The sequence below is a fragment of the Penicillium solitum genome, assembly GCF_028829755.1.
Source record: "Penicillium solitum strain IBT 25940 chromosome Unknown utg000004l_segment0_segment0, whole genome shotgun sequence".
In the NCBI taxonomy this organism is placed as follows: Eukaryota; Fungi; Ascomycota; class Eurotiomycetes; order Eurotiales; family Aspergillaceae; genus Penicillium; species Penicillium solitum.
Genome location: NW_027072124.1, coordinates 1,601,729 through 1,617,490, shown reverse-complemented (window position 1 = coordinate 1,617,490; position 15,762 = coordinate 1,601,729). Strand labels below are relative to the sequence as shown.

The 15,762-nt window shown below is 50.3% G+C and overlaps 2 protein-coding genes across 2 annotated transcripts; both read right to left on the bottom strand.

The window, feature by feature from the left end:
- Nucleotides 1-902: 902 nt before the first annotated feature.
- Nucleotides 903-2,385, bottom strand: N7455_006625 (uncharacterized protein; the record flags this gene model as incomplete). Its single annotated transcript, XM_040958338.2, has 5 exons — nucleotides 903-1,216; nucleotides 1,270-1,727; nucleotides 1,784-1,907; nucleotides 1,966-2,092; nucleotides 2,152-2,385. 5 exons carry the CDS (start codon nucleotides 2,383-2,385, stop codon nucleotides 903-905), a joined length of 1,257 nt encoding a protein of 418 aa, XP_040811239.2.
- Nucleotides 2,386-3,222: 837 nt separating this feature from the next.
- On the bottom strand, nucleotides 3,223-15,560 carry N7455_006624 (uncharacterized protein; the record flags this gene model as incomplete). Its single annotated transcript, XM_065605396.1, has 6 exons — nucleotides 3,223-6,164; nucleotides 6,240-8,072; nucleotides 8,128-11,109; nucleotides 11,169-14,180; nucleotides 14,233-15,123; nucleotides 15,182-15,560. The coding sequence occupies 6 exons, from the start codon at nucleotides 15,558-15,560 to the stop codon at nucleotides 3,223-3,225; spliced, it is 12,039 nt and encodes a 4,012-aa protein (XP_065461250.1).
- Nucleotides 15,561-15,762: the final 202 nt, after the last annotated feature.

Sequence of the window (15,762 nt, the reverse complement as noted above, 5' to 3'; positions counted from 1 at the left end):
AAACACAAGCAGGACGAAGCAAGTTGAGTAAAATCCAAAGGGACAGTAGTCCTAGAAGAGCTACGGAGTAGAAGAGTGCACATCGTACCTAGACAACTGAATTACGCTATACTAGGCGGTCGGGCTACATCCAATCAGCGGTCTATGCTTTTGGCACGTGCACAGCAGTACTTTTACTAGAAATAGTAGGCGGTGAATGTCCCGACGGGAATAGATGAAGGCCCTGGCAGCAGCAGGAGTGTCACCCTTGTGGTGACGCTCGGCCTGGTTGCCACGGGGGGTCCATGCCACGCTGCGCCCCTGGTGACCCCACCGCGGTGACCGAAGCCCGGGTTCAACTTCTGAATTATTGGCATATTTGTACTATTTTGGGCCTATTTGGGAGCCCATTAACCCGCAGTGGGCTTCTCCTTAGGCCTATAGCCCACCGGTGGGCCCGAAGGTAGGGCCCAAAGCCAGCCCATTTGCGGGTTGGGTTGGCTGGGCTATGGGCTTTATGGGCTTTGCGGAGCTCTAAACTAGATGCATGCTAAACTAGATGCTCAATTAGATGCCTAGCTAGATGCTAAACTAGATGCTAAATTAGATGCCTAGCTAGATGCTAAACTAGATGCTAAATTACTATTTGCTGTGTTTGTTTCATTTTATGGCCCACGGCATCAATTGCATGAGATGGGAATCAGACGCTAAGTTCCGCAACAACTATCTGGAGGCCGAAGGCCCCCAAGACCCCTAGTATCAGCTTTCTATATAGGTTATAGCCCTCCTATTATATTAAGAAATATATATATAGAATAGCTCTTTATTATAATAAATACTAAACGAGGAAAGTGGGGCATACATTCGTCTTCTGAACACCTAGATAGGCAGGGTGCTCTTGATCCTTAATCGTATCATCTAATCTAGATCAAAAAGGCTTCAATGGAAGCATAGTTTGTTCCTGGGGCAATAAATGTTCGATGAAGCTGGAATCCAGCCTGGCCCAGCACCGTCTCCCATTGCTTGAGAGTCCTTTCGGTTCCCCCGAGAGCCATCATAGTCATATCCTGCCAAGCGGCCTCGACCCCAGTGTTCTTACTGGGGATGATATTCTCGGCAATAACCACTCGCTGTGAGATCTTGTCCGTAATGGCCATCGCGATGTTCTGCAAGATCTTGACACAGACCTCATCAGACCAATCATGTAGCACCCGACGTACATAGTAAACGGTAGCTCCTGTGAAGTCGTTAGTGGAAGCTTCCCTGACTCTCAAAGCTACCCAAACATACCCTTCACTGGCTGTGGCTGGAAGAAATCCACTGCCTGGACTTCGAGACCCACCACTTCCTCGGTTGTGGCATCATCCAGCACTATCTGAAGGTCCTGAAGAATATACCGACCAGTGACATCTTTGCCCACCAGCTCTCGAATCCGTTGTAGAGCGAGTCCCTTTCCTCCTCCAATATCGACCACCAAAGGTGTATCAGCCGATGATGGGACTTCAGCAAGAGCCTGAGCAAATGGATACAACTCCACGGTCCAGGCAGTGGCGCTGGTCTGCGCCTGCATAGCATCATTGAAGGCTTGGAAACGTTCAGGGAACTGCGCGAGATACTCCCAGGCAGTCTTGTTCCCCGTTCCATGAATGAATGACCATGGGCTTTTCACGTTGTCAACGGGATTGACCCATCTGTTGGCCTGGAAGAACTTGGACCATTGCACCCAGACCGGGTGACCCTCATCCGCCCTATATAATGCGGTTAGTTTATATAAATCACACTAGTAAGAGTAACTTGATCCAACATTAGCTTGAAAGTACTTTGGAGGCCAGGAGTCAGATAAACAAGCGAGTAAGGCGTGTGACTGTACGTCTCGATATCGTCTTCCTTGAATGGACCCCAAATTGTGGTGATCCTAAGGAGGCGAACTGGGTATATCCCATTAGCACACGGTCACGAAGATCAAGATCAAATATTGGAACTCACCGAGCAAATCTTTGTCCACACTCAACTCTTGAGCTAAGCTGTCGGCTGTTTTACTGCTACCATCTTGAGGCAGAGCTGTAAAGATCCCCATTTCCATCAGGGCTCGAAGCGCACCTGTGTGGGCTACCTATATCGATAGATTAAGTACAGCTGATCGAAATTGCAATAGAAACCTTGAAGTCTTACATTCTCAAAATGACTGAAGATGGAATCCACAGGGCCCCGGATGGTGTAAAGAAGCTTCCAAACCTCTTCCACGACGGCTCTATGAGTCTGGTTCCGTTGTCCATTTTCTTCCAGTGTCGGGTCCTGAGATTGTGCGGTAGAAAGGTCACAGAGCTCTTCTATCAAATCAGTCACCTGTGAGAGACGGGCTTTGATAGCGGCATTGCGCTCGATTACTTCCACGCTTGCGGTCATGTTGATATAGGGTAGAGATGTGAATTTAATGTGGAATCGGTCGGACAGAATTTCTCAGCCTTCATAGTATGTGGTCTACATTACTTAATCCCTTTTATGTTTGCTGCTTCCATCACAAAATGAATCAGCATTGTTCGGGGTTTAGTTCGGTGGGATCTTCGGGGCTTACTTCGGGCTATTGGCTCGGTGCCGGGACTTTGCTTCGGTGTCTTTTCTTTTTTCAACTGCAGTTTGTAGCTTCATGGGCGATTTTAACTGTGATCTCACGATACGGGAGGAGGCTATATGCTACGTGTGAGTCACGAGTTCTACAGCGCTGGGATTCACACCCAAAGCCATTTCTGATATCGAATGCCACTAGAACTAACGACCTCGATGCTTATCTAATTGTCCCTAGTAAACATAGGTACAGGTTGCTTGTATGTTTAGTTCCTTTCTCATACTAGTTTCTGTAGTATGAGTATATTCCGTCCGTAAATATAGATAGACTGTGAAATCAGCTCATCGATGTAGATTGGCATTTAGACACTCTGAATATCAACATAACCCATTTCCTGCAGTTTTGAAAGATCAACATACGACCCCTTTGGAAGTTGAGAGGCATTTCTAAGGTCAACATTCTCGGTGGGAAAAATGAAGTGGAAAACCAGTTGAACACTTCATAAATTGATATTTTGTAGCTAACTTTATGAAACATCGAAGGAATTCAGAAGCAAAAAGTAAGAACACCGAAAGCCAAAAATTCAAAATCCAAAAACAATATTGATACGCTAAACAAGTAACTCATGATATCCTGGATATACATTTCTAACGTCTAAAAAGGCCACTGTAACGCAATCATCTCCGCGAGGTAAACTTAGCTCCCTCGCCCTCTTCATGGAGGCTATCGACCGTCGTCTCTTGGGAGGCCAAAACATATGCGAAACCAAGAGCTTTGATTCGACCCATCCACCGGAGTGCCTGCATTCGCTCCAAGCCATGGCCCCCTCGCTGCTCATCAATATGCTTCCTGAGCTCAGTGACTTCAATCCTGATGGGACTCTCATAGTGAGCGAAATGGATATTCGAGCGCATGGCAGTGCTGGCAGTATTTGTAGCTCCTGAGCGCTCAGATAAAGTAGATTCACAGAGATGTTTGCAAACCTCCTGGACGGGAATCAAGTCAATGTGGCCGTCCCAGCGTGTGGTATCAGGCACTGCGTCAGCAAGGTCGATGCAGCGAACGAATTCATCCAATGCCGCATGTTTCGCTTCGCTTGTCTGCGGTTGGGAAGATGGGAGGAAGCGGTGGATAAATGATGGGATGCCCAGTTTCGCGGATGAGCGCTCGAGAATACGCTCGCTCGCCCACTTCGTTGCAATGTAGCCATCAGTGCCATCGGCTGGTGGCTCTGAAGAGGCAGCTGAAACAGCAGGTTTGACGGTTGCAGAGACGCCCAAAACGCCTGAAGTTGAGATAAAATGAATGGGGATTTGGCGCGTCGCAGCCAGTTTGACTAGCTCCGTAGTCGGGTGTACGTTGCTGGGACGTAGGATGTTGTAGTTATCCCAGAATGAGCGCACGGCGCCGAGATGTAGAATCACGTCCACGTCGCTGGACAAACGTCGGAACTCGTCCTCTGTCAGTCCCAGTAGCGGCTCGGAAAGGTCACCGCCATGAATTTTAATTTTGTCCGAACTGATAAGCCTATCAAGTTGATCAGGCTTGTCCCGCACAGCGACACAGTGAATTATGTGAACGCACGGTTGCGCGGAGAGCAATGGGAGAAGGTGACGTCCAATGTAGCCAGTTGAACCTGTAATCAGCACCGAATTGGCGCCTTTGTCTTTATCAGACAGAGCCGAGAGCGCACCAGTAGCACCGGCAAGGAACTCAGGAATAGATGGTGGAGCGGTCTCCAGGTCCCAGTCAATGCACTCAACGTTGGGGCTGCTTTCAATTTCCCTTGCCATTTGTGCAAGCGTGTTCGCATTGAGAAGGTCGACAAGACGGATGGCAACGCTAAAAGTAGAGCGTATCTGGCTCTGAAGTCGAATTGCTAGAAGGGAGTTCCCACCGACCAAGAAGAAACTGGATGAAGGAGTGATGGAAAGCCCAAGTTTCTCATGACTCTTCCCCAGGACCTGTCGCCAAACACGTCTCAATTGGACCATTGTCTCAGTCAGCTTTCCTTCATCGTTACTATTCGCTGCACCCCGCTCAGGAAGAGTCAAGTTTTTGACTGCATTTCGATCCACCTTGTGGTGACTAGTCAGAGGAAGTTCATCCAACGGGATTGCGAGGACAGGAATCATGTATTGAGGAATGGGAAGACGACCGAGCAAGTGTTCCAAGAAGGTATTCTTGCTCTTCACATCATGCTGTGGGGCAAAAACGACATGTGCGACTAGGAATTCAGGATCACCTGGTCGCAGGGTGACAATCGCTTCTTTGAGAGCACCACCGGAAGTTTGAATAATGTTGGTCTCGATGTCGCGCAGTTCGATGCGTAGGCCGCGGATCTTGACTTGTGTATCGCCCGCCATGCGATTCCGGAAAATCAAGCACCCATCGTGTTGCAAATGCCCAATATCACCCGTGCGATGCATCTGTGTCCAGCCATTGGATACATACTCTGAAGTTGCATAAGGATTTGGCACAAATTGATGGGCAGTCAGTTCCTTGTTGTTCAAATAACCAGCAGACACACCGGCACCGCCGATTACCACCTCTCCGGGCATACCAACTGGCAATCGCCGCAAGTTCTTGTCCAAAACGTAGGTAGTGTAGTTAGGGAGAGAGTAGCCACATGAGACAGATCCCTCTTCTTCAGGTCCATGCAAACGGTAGTCGACCTCCATTTTATGCGACGCAATGGAGATTTCAGCTGGACCGTACGAGTTGTGAACGCGCAACTGTGGCAGACCTAGGTCGGCGAATTGTCGGAGAACAGTTTTAGTTAACGGCTCACCACCGCCAAACGCAAACCGCCAGCTGGTTGCCTCTCTTAGATTCTCAGCACCGTACTCCATCCAAAGCGAGTACTCAGAGGGAGTGACCTTCGTGTACGTGATAGCGTGGTTGCGGATAATTTTCGTAATTGATATTGGGTCGCCACGTTTGCTCCATGGCACAACATAGACTAGGCCGCCGTTCACGAGGCCTGTGAAGATCTGATCAACGGAAAAGTCAAAGGTGAAGGCACTTTGCTGTATGACTCGTTCGGCTCCAAGATTGTAGGTCTTGGTGTAACCTTCCATCTCGTTTCGAATACCGGAATGTTTGATCATGATCCCCTTGGGGGTACCGGTTGAGCCACTGGTATACAGGATAGCCGCCAGAGAGTCGGGCTGCGCGCGGTTGGTGACGGGCGCCGACGGTGACGCTGGTACATGAGATATGTCGATTGTGAGAGAAACATTGAGCTGGGAAACGTCATCTCCGGAGGTACTACCATCCACCAAGACGGCAGTGGGCTGGCAGTCCTTTGCTAGGGATGCGAGACGTGAAATGGGGTTTCGAAGATCCAGCGGCACATATACACCTCCAATGCGCATGATGGCTAACATAGAGCACACCCAGTCTGCCGAAGCTTGTTGAAAAACGAGGATCCGGCAAGATGGACCAGCTCCACCGGATAAGAGAGCCTCGGAAATGGCTTGAACACGATCTATCATTGCCTTGTATGTGACACTGCTACCGACCCCGTCCATTAAAGCAGTCTTGTCGGAATTCTCTTGGGCGATGTGATCGATGCGATGGGGTAGCGTTAGCGGCCAATCCGAGAGCATGTTCGGGCCTGATTAATGGACATAGGCCAGTAAGTCAGTGAATTGTACTTTTAGACAGAGAGGTATGTGGGTATTATGCTCACCGCGGCCAACGCTAATACCATGAGCGAGTTGCTTTTCACTGAAGAGAGGGGTGTCCTTCAGTCGGAGAGAGATGTCTTCAGACATAACGGTGATCATTTGGATATATGTCTCCAGTAACAGATTTGCTGCCGTCCTGTCGTACAGCCCCTTCTGTACACGAAGTACAACATGGGCGTTGGTGGTATTGTCCGTCACATCCAAGGCAATGTCATATGCTGATCTTCCCGGGTGTGCCTCTTGCAAGTCAAGTATACAGTTGGCAAGGCGTTGTTTCTCTCGAGGTGTTTGCCGGTAGTCAAAGAATGCCTGGAAAAAGGGACTGTAGGATGAAGATCGAGAAACGTTGAGCTTCTGGAGAAGCACATCAAATGGCAGTCGCGAGTGCTCCAGTGCTGCATACGCGGTTTTGCGAGCCTCCAAAATAGCGTCAGCAAAGCTTTGATCTGGCTGGCGATGGAACTTCAGGGTGAGCAAATTCAGAAAGAAGCCAATGCTGTTAATCACATCACTATCATTGCGATTCGCATCTGCAATGCCGATGGTCAAGTCCTGGGCGTCAGTCAAGGAGAATAGCATCACCTTAAATGCTGCTATAAGGAAGTGGAAGGGTGTTGATCTCTGCGTCTTGGATATCGACTTGATCCTCGCAAGTACTTCTGTTCCTAGCTGGGTATCAACCTGGTGAACCTCGTAGTTTGTGATGCCCATTCTGGAAGTAGCCCGGGCCATAGGTAGTAGTGGCAAGACCGGTGGCTCCTCGGTAGTGGGAAAAATACTATGCCAGTACTTGAGTTCATCATTCATTTGCCCGCTCTCTAGGGCTTTGTGTTGAGCTGCCGCAAAGTCAGGGTATTGCCGGGGTGGAGAACCGAGACCTTGGCCGCTGTAGGCCTTTTCCAGGTCAGATATGAAAACTTGGAAACTAGCGCCATCCATAACGATATGGTGGTAGTTGACCAAAAGATAATGGCAAGTCGGGGACAAGGTCAGGAGAATAATGCGTAGCAACTTGCCACCGGCAAGATCAAACTGATGAGCGCGTAGCTTGGCATACTCGACGGCAACATCCTCAACCTTTTTGATATTCTTGCGCTCCAGCTTAATCTGGGAATCAGCCATGATGTTCTGATAAGCCAAGTCTGGCTCGGTGTCTGATCCGATAAAGCATGTGCGCAGTGCTTCGTGTCTTGCTGTGACAGCTTGAACGGCTCGCTCAAGGTCCCCGACGCGAATGTGACCAGTCATCATGAAGAAGAAGGTGACATTGAATGTATTCATGTCCTTGACGAGGTGTTGGAGAAACCAGAATCGGGATTGCCCGAGTGAGATGGGTTCACTCTTCACGAAGACGAGGGAGGGAGGAGTTGGAGCAGGGGACATAGTGCTAGCCTTCGTAGAGCCTTCCGTGCTTGTCAACGCCTGCGGGGGAGGAGAGTCAGATGTGTCTCCGCTTTTTGGGGTTTCTGTTCCAGGAGTTGTCTCGCACCCTGAGATAGAACTGTTTGCTGATGAGGGTGCTGAAGATACTGATGATGATGGCGGGGACAGAGACTTCGAAACGGGCCTCGCAGGGGCTGCAACAGTATTCCCGGTCTCGATCTTCGCCACAAATTCCTCGGGTAGCCTTTTCATGACTTGTTCACAGATCTCGGCCAAAGTGGCTCCGCCAACAATCTTCAGCACCGGAACATCGACCTTGAGTTCCTTCAAGAACCATGACCGAACTTCAACAGCGACGAGTGAGTCGATTCCGAGATCAACTAGAGGGGCGTCATACTCGATCTTTTGATCATCTATCTGCAGAATGACGCGCAGCTTGGCCGAAAATGACTCTGTAGGATTGTGTTAGCCTGGGTACATGCCCCGACACCAGTCATTCAGACTTACCCTGCAGCAGCTCGAGAGCTTCCTCCTTATTTGCCGACCGCAATAGCTGCTCTGTGACAGGGAGAGCTTTGGCCTTGGTTTCACTCTCCTGATTCCCATCGGCCTCAGAAGCCTTGGCATGAAGGATGCAGTGCGAAAAGACAGGGTTGGCATACCAAACCACGTTGGTCTCGTCGTCGGTCATGGTTCGAATACCGGTCGTCAGAACGGCGTCAGGGAAGCTTTCCTTATCTTGCGGGCTAACATATCCAGCGATGATAGTCTCCGCAAAGGCTCGGCGGAAATCCGACTCAGAGAGGACAGTCATACCATATTTCCCAAGCTGATCAACGACATGTTGAGCGGCAGTCTCGACGTATCCAATACCAGCCACAAGGCCAATGTCGAAAGTCGAGGCACGCAGGCCGCGTCTGCGCCTGTGTCTGGCCAGACCGTTCAGGTATCCATTGGCTGCGGCATAGTTGGCCTGGCCAGAATTACCAACAACACAGGCACCGGATGAAAACAGGACGAAGAAGTCAAGCTCGTCTTCATAGAACTCTTGGTCCAGATTGTAGGATCCGTCGATTTTAGGTTGGAGCACGTCTCGCATGGCCTCAAACGTCATTCCTGTGAATAAGGCATCACTGAGTACCATAGCTCCGTTAGCGACTCCAGCGATTGGGGGACAAGTGAGACGGATAGTCTTCACGACATTGGCCACGCTGTCTTTGTCGGTCATGTCCATCGCAAACACCTTGACGGTCGCCTGGGTCTGCTGGAACGAGTCCAACCATCTCTGGTCGATCTTAGGCTTACGACTTGTAAGGCACACAGCACCCGCTCCGTTGGCAACCATCCAGTCGCAAAGCGACTGCCCAAGCTGACTGCTGAGACCAAAGAGGATATAGGTCTTGTCCTGAGAGAAGAGCTTTCGTGCGTCCAGGGGACGTACTTCGGCCTTGACACCTGCACGTACGGTCCAGTCAACGACGGTCATTGGATGGTGAGGTGCTGATCGAGAGGAGATTTGCCTGACGTCAATAACAGTATCCTGCAAACTGTTTGAATCGATAGATACGACCGAGGTTGTTGCGCGGACGACGGCATCTGCTAGTAGAGCCTCAAGTGCTTCTCGGCCAAGTGATAGGGGAAGCACAGCCTGTTGTTGCAACAAATCAGATTGCGCAATCTGCTTGCAACCCGGGGATAGGTTTTCTGAAATGTTCAAACTTAGGTAGCTTGGAGGAATGCTCGAATCTGCTGTCAAATCGAGGAAATGAGTTGGTTTCACGCGAAGCAATGTTTTCCGGACTACTTGTCTGGAAGTACGAGCAGTCAATCGGATACACGATGAACCTGATGCACTTTGGCTCTCTTTAGTGTCGGATAAAAAGGTGACAGTAACATCGCTACCTCCTGAAACTCTCCGTGATAGAGCAGCGATGAGACAGCGGTACCTCTCAGAGCAGCAAACCAGGAGATTGCTTCCTGCAGGGAGGCTGTCAACCAATGACGTGGCGAGAAGTTCAGCTGTAATTGCGACGTGGAGACTAAACGAGGAGGCATTGACTGTGTCAACAACTGCAGTGGCGGATGTGACAGGTGTCGCCGTCGATGAGTTTGTCGTTGACAACGCAACCACGATGCGTGTATCTGTATCACATTTGCCGGTCGCCAGGAACAAGAATGCACCAGATGCGACCTGCAGTGTCATCAAACCCGAGGCTTCAACTTGGATAAGTTTCCCGTCGTCCTTCGCTGCAACAGAAGTGGCATCAACCACCAGAGCAGGAGGAGATGTCGGACTCTGCTCTATAAAGAACTTGGAATCAGCCTCCGAAACAGCCTTGCTGATGAGACGCCTTGAGGAATTCAATCTAGCATTCCTTTCCACGTCGTGCAAAAGGCGAGGAATCTTCAGTTTTCCGTTTTCCAGGAACGTCTCTGGTTCCTTGGTCCACAAAAGCTTTTGGTGCTCCCATTCCTCAAGGGCACATTGCCGCAGAAGTTGCTCCGCAATGAGTTTCGGACTGTTTTCGTCAATGGAAGAGATGTCGAGGTGGTTTAAACTGATATGCGTTGCCTCATTCCGGATAGAGCGGCTAAAGGCTGAGCTGGCCATATGATATGGCTCTTCCACCAAGGCACCACGGGTTACCCAAAGCACGTGTCTCGCCCGTTCAAACATTCGTTTGAGCCCATTCATCTTCTCCGCTGTGATATTTCTGAAGATCGGGGAGTCCAAATCGACCAGGTTGATAAATGTACTTTGATCATCAATTGTTCGCGCCTCGGCTTCACTGGGCAGTCCACTAAGGACAGTTGTTTTGCCAGAGAAACGGCCAAGACTGTCCGCAACTTCCTCGGCAATCCGATCGGTTTCCATGCTCTCGATTCCCAGTATAACCAAACTCTCGATAGTGACAGAAGAAGAGGGCAATGAAAGCGGTCGTCGCAGGAACATTACTTGGTCATTCACAGCCTGGCTGGCAATGATGGAGAAAGGCCAGGCCGGGCCTTCAACCTTAGGAGTGATTGCGTCGATGCCCCCGAATCCAGCTTTGCGCAGTGCTTTATGCCAGACCGAAGGAGAAGCAGTGGGCGCATATTTGCGGCCGTCGTGAACACCAAGCCACCACCCAGGAAGTCCACCCATGATGGTACTGCACCGAATAGGATCATTATCCGTAATTTCCAGCAGCATAAGGTATCCTCCAGGCTTCAGAAGTCGACGCGTGTTTTCCAGGGTCCTCTGGAGGTTGGCTGTCGCATGCAAGACGTTGGAAGCGATGACAATGTCGTATGAGTTCTCCTCATATCCCTGACTCGCTGGTGTTTTCTCGGCGTCCAGTACTTTGAACGTCATTCGGTCATTGTATTCCTTGAAAATTTCTGAGGCTCTTGGGAAAAAGCCCACTGATATATCAGTGTAGGTGTATGAGGACATGGTGCCCCCAATCGCTTCAAGGACGGACTTTGTGGCTCCACCTGTTCCGGCTCCTGATACATCGAACCGTCAGTCAAATAAACACCTGTGAGAACTGGAATGGGGCCTTTACCTATCTCAAGGATCCTTGCATGCGGGTATCGGTGTACCATCTGCTTCATCATATCTGCCAGAAACATGTTGTACCGCGAGAACCCTAGTCCATGCCGATAGAAGTTATCCAGCATGCCGTTCGGCAACATGTGCTCCAAAATCGTTGTTCGGCCTCGCACAGCAGCTGGGATATTGTCTCCGACTGCTGCGAGCAGTTGAACATCGATATCATTGGCGTGACGGGCAATGAGTTTCTGGATGTCTTCCGAAGTGTCGTCTGCCCATTCTCTCTTCAAGGTTGGATGCTGTCCCCTTCCCGCACCAGCGAGCGTGTGGTCCACGAAATCACGAAGGTAAGAATGATGAGGTTGCCCGTTCGCCCATTCGTCATCTGTGATTTCCAGCTTCCACTTGCGCACATAGTAATACGAAATCCTCTCGCACGCTGTCGCTAGTTCAACTTCAGCCTCGGTCGGACGGATCGAGTTCAAAATTGAGGAGCCATCGGGAGATGCATGGCCGAACTTTGTGTACGAAAATAGTCGCCGGTCGTCCGCCTCTCTCGCAGGAGCAAAAGGCTTGATGACAAGGTCGTCTACTTGAATCATACTTTGATGACCATCTTCGCTGAAAATGTCGATGCTTGCAGAGAAAGACTCAGATTCCCCATTGAGGGAAGCAGTCACTGGCACTTTAGAGCCAGAGATTGGAAGTGAAGCGCAAATTTCTGGATTGACTCGAATGCTCCGAATGGCAGTAGGAACATGGAGAGACCAGAGATGTTCATCTCCTGGGGCCGAGTACGCAAGCATGGAGGATTGGAACGCGACATCGAGCATGCTAGGATGGACCAGATAGAAAGTTGAATCACTATCGGCATACGGATATGTGTCCACCAGGGCAGAAGACTGGGTTAGTCGACGTTTCATCGAAGACATTCCTCGGAATGAGCCAGAATAGCCGTATCCTAACTTGGCAAGCGCGGCATAGAAGCGATCCGGGTCAACTGCGCTCATGTTGTAGTCATCTACTGGGGTGCAGGACAACGCTTCAAGGTCTGAAGTCCCAAACGAGACTTTGACTGTACCGCTCGCCATGAGCTCCATGTCGTGGTCTGAACCAATGCTGATATTGGGGCAAGAATAGATTGAAAATTCGGCAGTAGCAGTTTTATCCTGATGGTGCTCAATTCCGGTCAGCGTAACAAGAGTTTCGACACCCAAAGTATCCCCTTCCTCGAAGGTAATGGCTTTTGGAATGGAAAGATCGTGTAGTTCAAACAACTGAACCGGTTTCTCCGCCGCAAGGTTCCGGCATGCCTCGAGGGCCATAGCGACATAACCGGCGGCAGGGAAGACGGTTTGGCCTTGCAGCTGATGACCATCAAGCCACGGGATCTCTGAAACCTTGAGCAAATTTGACCAACGCATATCGTGGGGATTGGAGTCTGGACACAAAGAACCGAGCAATTCATGTGGAGACTGCTTTCGGCCACGAATCTTTCGTGATTTACGAGATTCCGTCCAGTGGATTCGTCCGTGGTTCCATTGATAAGATGGGAGACCAACCACTAGCTCATGGGGATGAGGATTTCCGGTTAATGTACTTTCGTAAGCCTCCAAGTCAATTCCTTTGCCGCCAAGAAGGGTCCAGATAAAGCCGAGAGCATTAGAGAGAACTTCGACGTCGTCCTTTCCACGACTTGAAAGGCCAGTATATGGCAATGCACTAAGGCGTACTTCGGCAATATTTTGGCTAGCTGGGCCTTGGAGGGCTGGATGAGGACCAACTTCAACAGCGAGGTTGATTTGCTCATCGTCAGTAACGGCATTGTTGACTGCATCTGCGAACAGCACCGTGTTGACCATGTTATCCCTCCAATAGATATCCTGCAGCTCTGGAATAGCTTCCATTGCTTCCGCACTTGGACTCACGCTTGAGAACCACTTGCAGGTGCTGTTTCGGTCCCGGTTGATTTGGATCCCGCAAGCTCGCAGGGCGGCAACATAAGGATCACCACATTGTAACATATGGTGCGAATGATAGGCGGTGTCGACTTTCAACACTCTTGCAAACTTTTTCTCCTCATCGAACACCTTCTTTGCCTGAATCACGGCATCGGCATCTCCTGACAAGGTCACGCTAGCGGGAGAATTGTGGGCGGCGAGAGCCAGCCGACCCGTGAAAGCTTGCAAGCTAAGTAGCTCCTGTGCATCCTCCCAGGATGTTCCAACCGCAAGCATTGCGCCTCTCTGGCCATTATTATCATTAATAGCAAGTCGAGCATACAATCCACGGTAGTACGCAATGCGGATAGCATCATGGGCAGAGATAAAACCAGCGGCATATGCCGCGGCGATTTCGCCTGAAGAGTGTCCGACAACCGAAGCAAAGGTAAGGCCGGCTGATTGAAGAAGGTCGACATACACGATCTGGATTGCGGTACATAATGGTTGCGATACTGCTGCCTCGGCGATCCGGGAGGTATCTGCTCCAGCAAGAATCGCATCTGTAAGCCGCCACTCCGGCCGATCGGCGGGGGGAAGGGTGGCCAAGGATTCTTCAAGGCGTCGGATTGTGTCCCGTACAAATTGAGAGGAACGAATCAACGCAGCACCCATAGCTGGCCACTGGGCACCTTGGCCAGTGAAGATGCCGAGGATGCGAGGGGTTGCAGGCTTACCGCTAGAGCGGATACCAATAGTTGCAGTAGCATTCTCCTCAGTAGCTGCAAGCTTGCTGTCAATCTTCTGGATCAGCTGCTGGATGGTACGCGCCGAGAAGGCTGTTTTGACGGGCAGCTGAGTTCTGCGCGAATACAGAGTCCACGCTAGATCGGAGGCATCGAGTTCATCTTGGTGGGCGGTCAAATACTGGGAATACTGCTCCAGAAGTGCGACCAAGGATTGCTCTGATAGAGCTGAAAATACAAACGGTGTGAGTGATGATGACTTCGAAGGGTCTTCCTTGGAGCGAGTAACCAATGGCATATGCTCCTCCAAGATAGCATGAGCATTGGCACCACCAAAACCTATCATAATTTATGAGAATCCGTTTCGGTTGGGGAAGATTAAATAACATACCAAAGCTGTTCACACTAACACGTCGGGGAACACCTTGAGGTAGTGTCGGCCAGGGGGTCAGCTCGGTGGGTATATGCAGGTTTTTGTAATAGGGCTCGACGCGTGGGTTCAGGCGATTGAAAAGTAGATTTGGAGGGATTGACCCATTTCGAATACTACTAATACCCTTGAGAACACCTGCTAGACCAGCAGCACCCTCTAGATGACCTATGACGGTCTTCACAGACCCCACATAAAGAGGGGTGGCGTCGACATCGATATACTGACCAAAAGCTTCGTGAATAGCGGCAGCCTCCTTGGGATCTCCTGCTTGAGTGCCCGTACCATGTGCCTCGAAGAATTGAGGACGGTGTTCGGGATTGTTGACGGGATCCAAGCCGGCTTTCGCGTATGTCTGGCGGATCAAGGCGGTCTGGGCTTCTGTGTTGGGCACTGTGATGCCGTTCGAGAATCCATCCTGGTTGGCGCCAGTTTCGCGAATCACACATTCAATATGATCGCCATCCGCAATCGCATCGCTTAATCTTTTCAGTACAAGGGCGGCGACACCCTCACCACGAGCGTAGCCATCGGCATCGGCATCCCACATGCGTGATCGACCAGTCGGAGAGAGCATTTTCAGCTTGCTCTCGACAATATACATCTCATGTCCCAGGATGACTTGCGTGCCACACACCACGGCGACCCGTGACTCGCGGTTTCGTAGTGTCTGGACTCCCTGGTGCACGGCAATCATGCTAGAGGAACAGGCCGTGTCGATGGTCATGCTCGGCCCATGCCAATCGAAGAAGTAAGAGACTCGGTTCGATATGATAGCACGATTAGTTCCGGTGGCGAAATAGGTTGGGATAGTATTGAGGTCTCGAAGTAGGGTCTCATGATAGTCGACGCCTGAAATGGATCAGTCGATGAGCGCGAGGGAAAATGGCGAAGACAGAGAAGTACTTACCCATAGTACCAACATAAACAGCCGTATCGGATGCACGCAAAGCTTCGAGTGTGTGACCGCCACCTTCGAGGGCTTCATACACCGTTTCCAAGAGCAGGCGTTGTTGCGGGTCAATTGAGTCCGCCTCGTTAGGGCTAATATTGAAGAATGCAGCATCAAATACCCGTACATCTTCCTGCAAGAGATAGGTATGTTTCACATTTGTTGCGCCATGCCTGGCGCCGTCCTGATGATAGAATCCCGTAATATTGAAACGGTCGGGGGGGATTTCCTGACACACATCTCGAGGATGCTCAAGCAGCTTCCATAGAGCAGAAGGTGAGTTAGCACCTCCCGGAAAGCGACAACCGCTACCCACGACTGCAATGGGCTCGTTCATTTTGAAAGAAAAAAAATATAAGATATGATCTATCAAACACAGTCTAAAAGTGGTGGATAGAAAGAACTGTTTCCTAATGGTTGCTTCAAGAGACGTCTATATACTGGCTAATTGTGACTTTCAAAACATAGTGCTGGTCTAGCCTCAAGAAGTTGCTCTGCAGCCTCCGTTGTCTAAGCTGACATTTCTTACTTTGAATGCA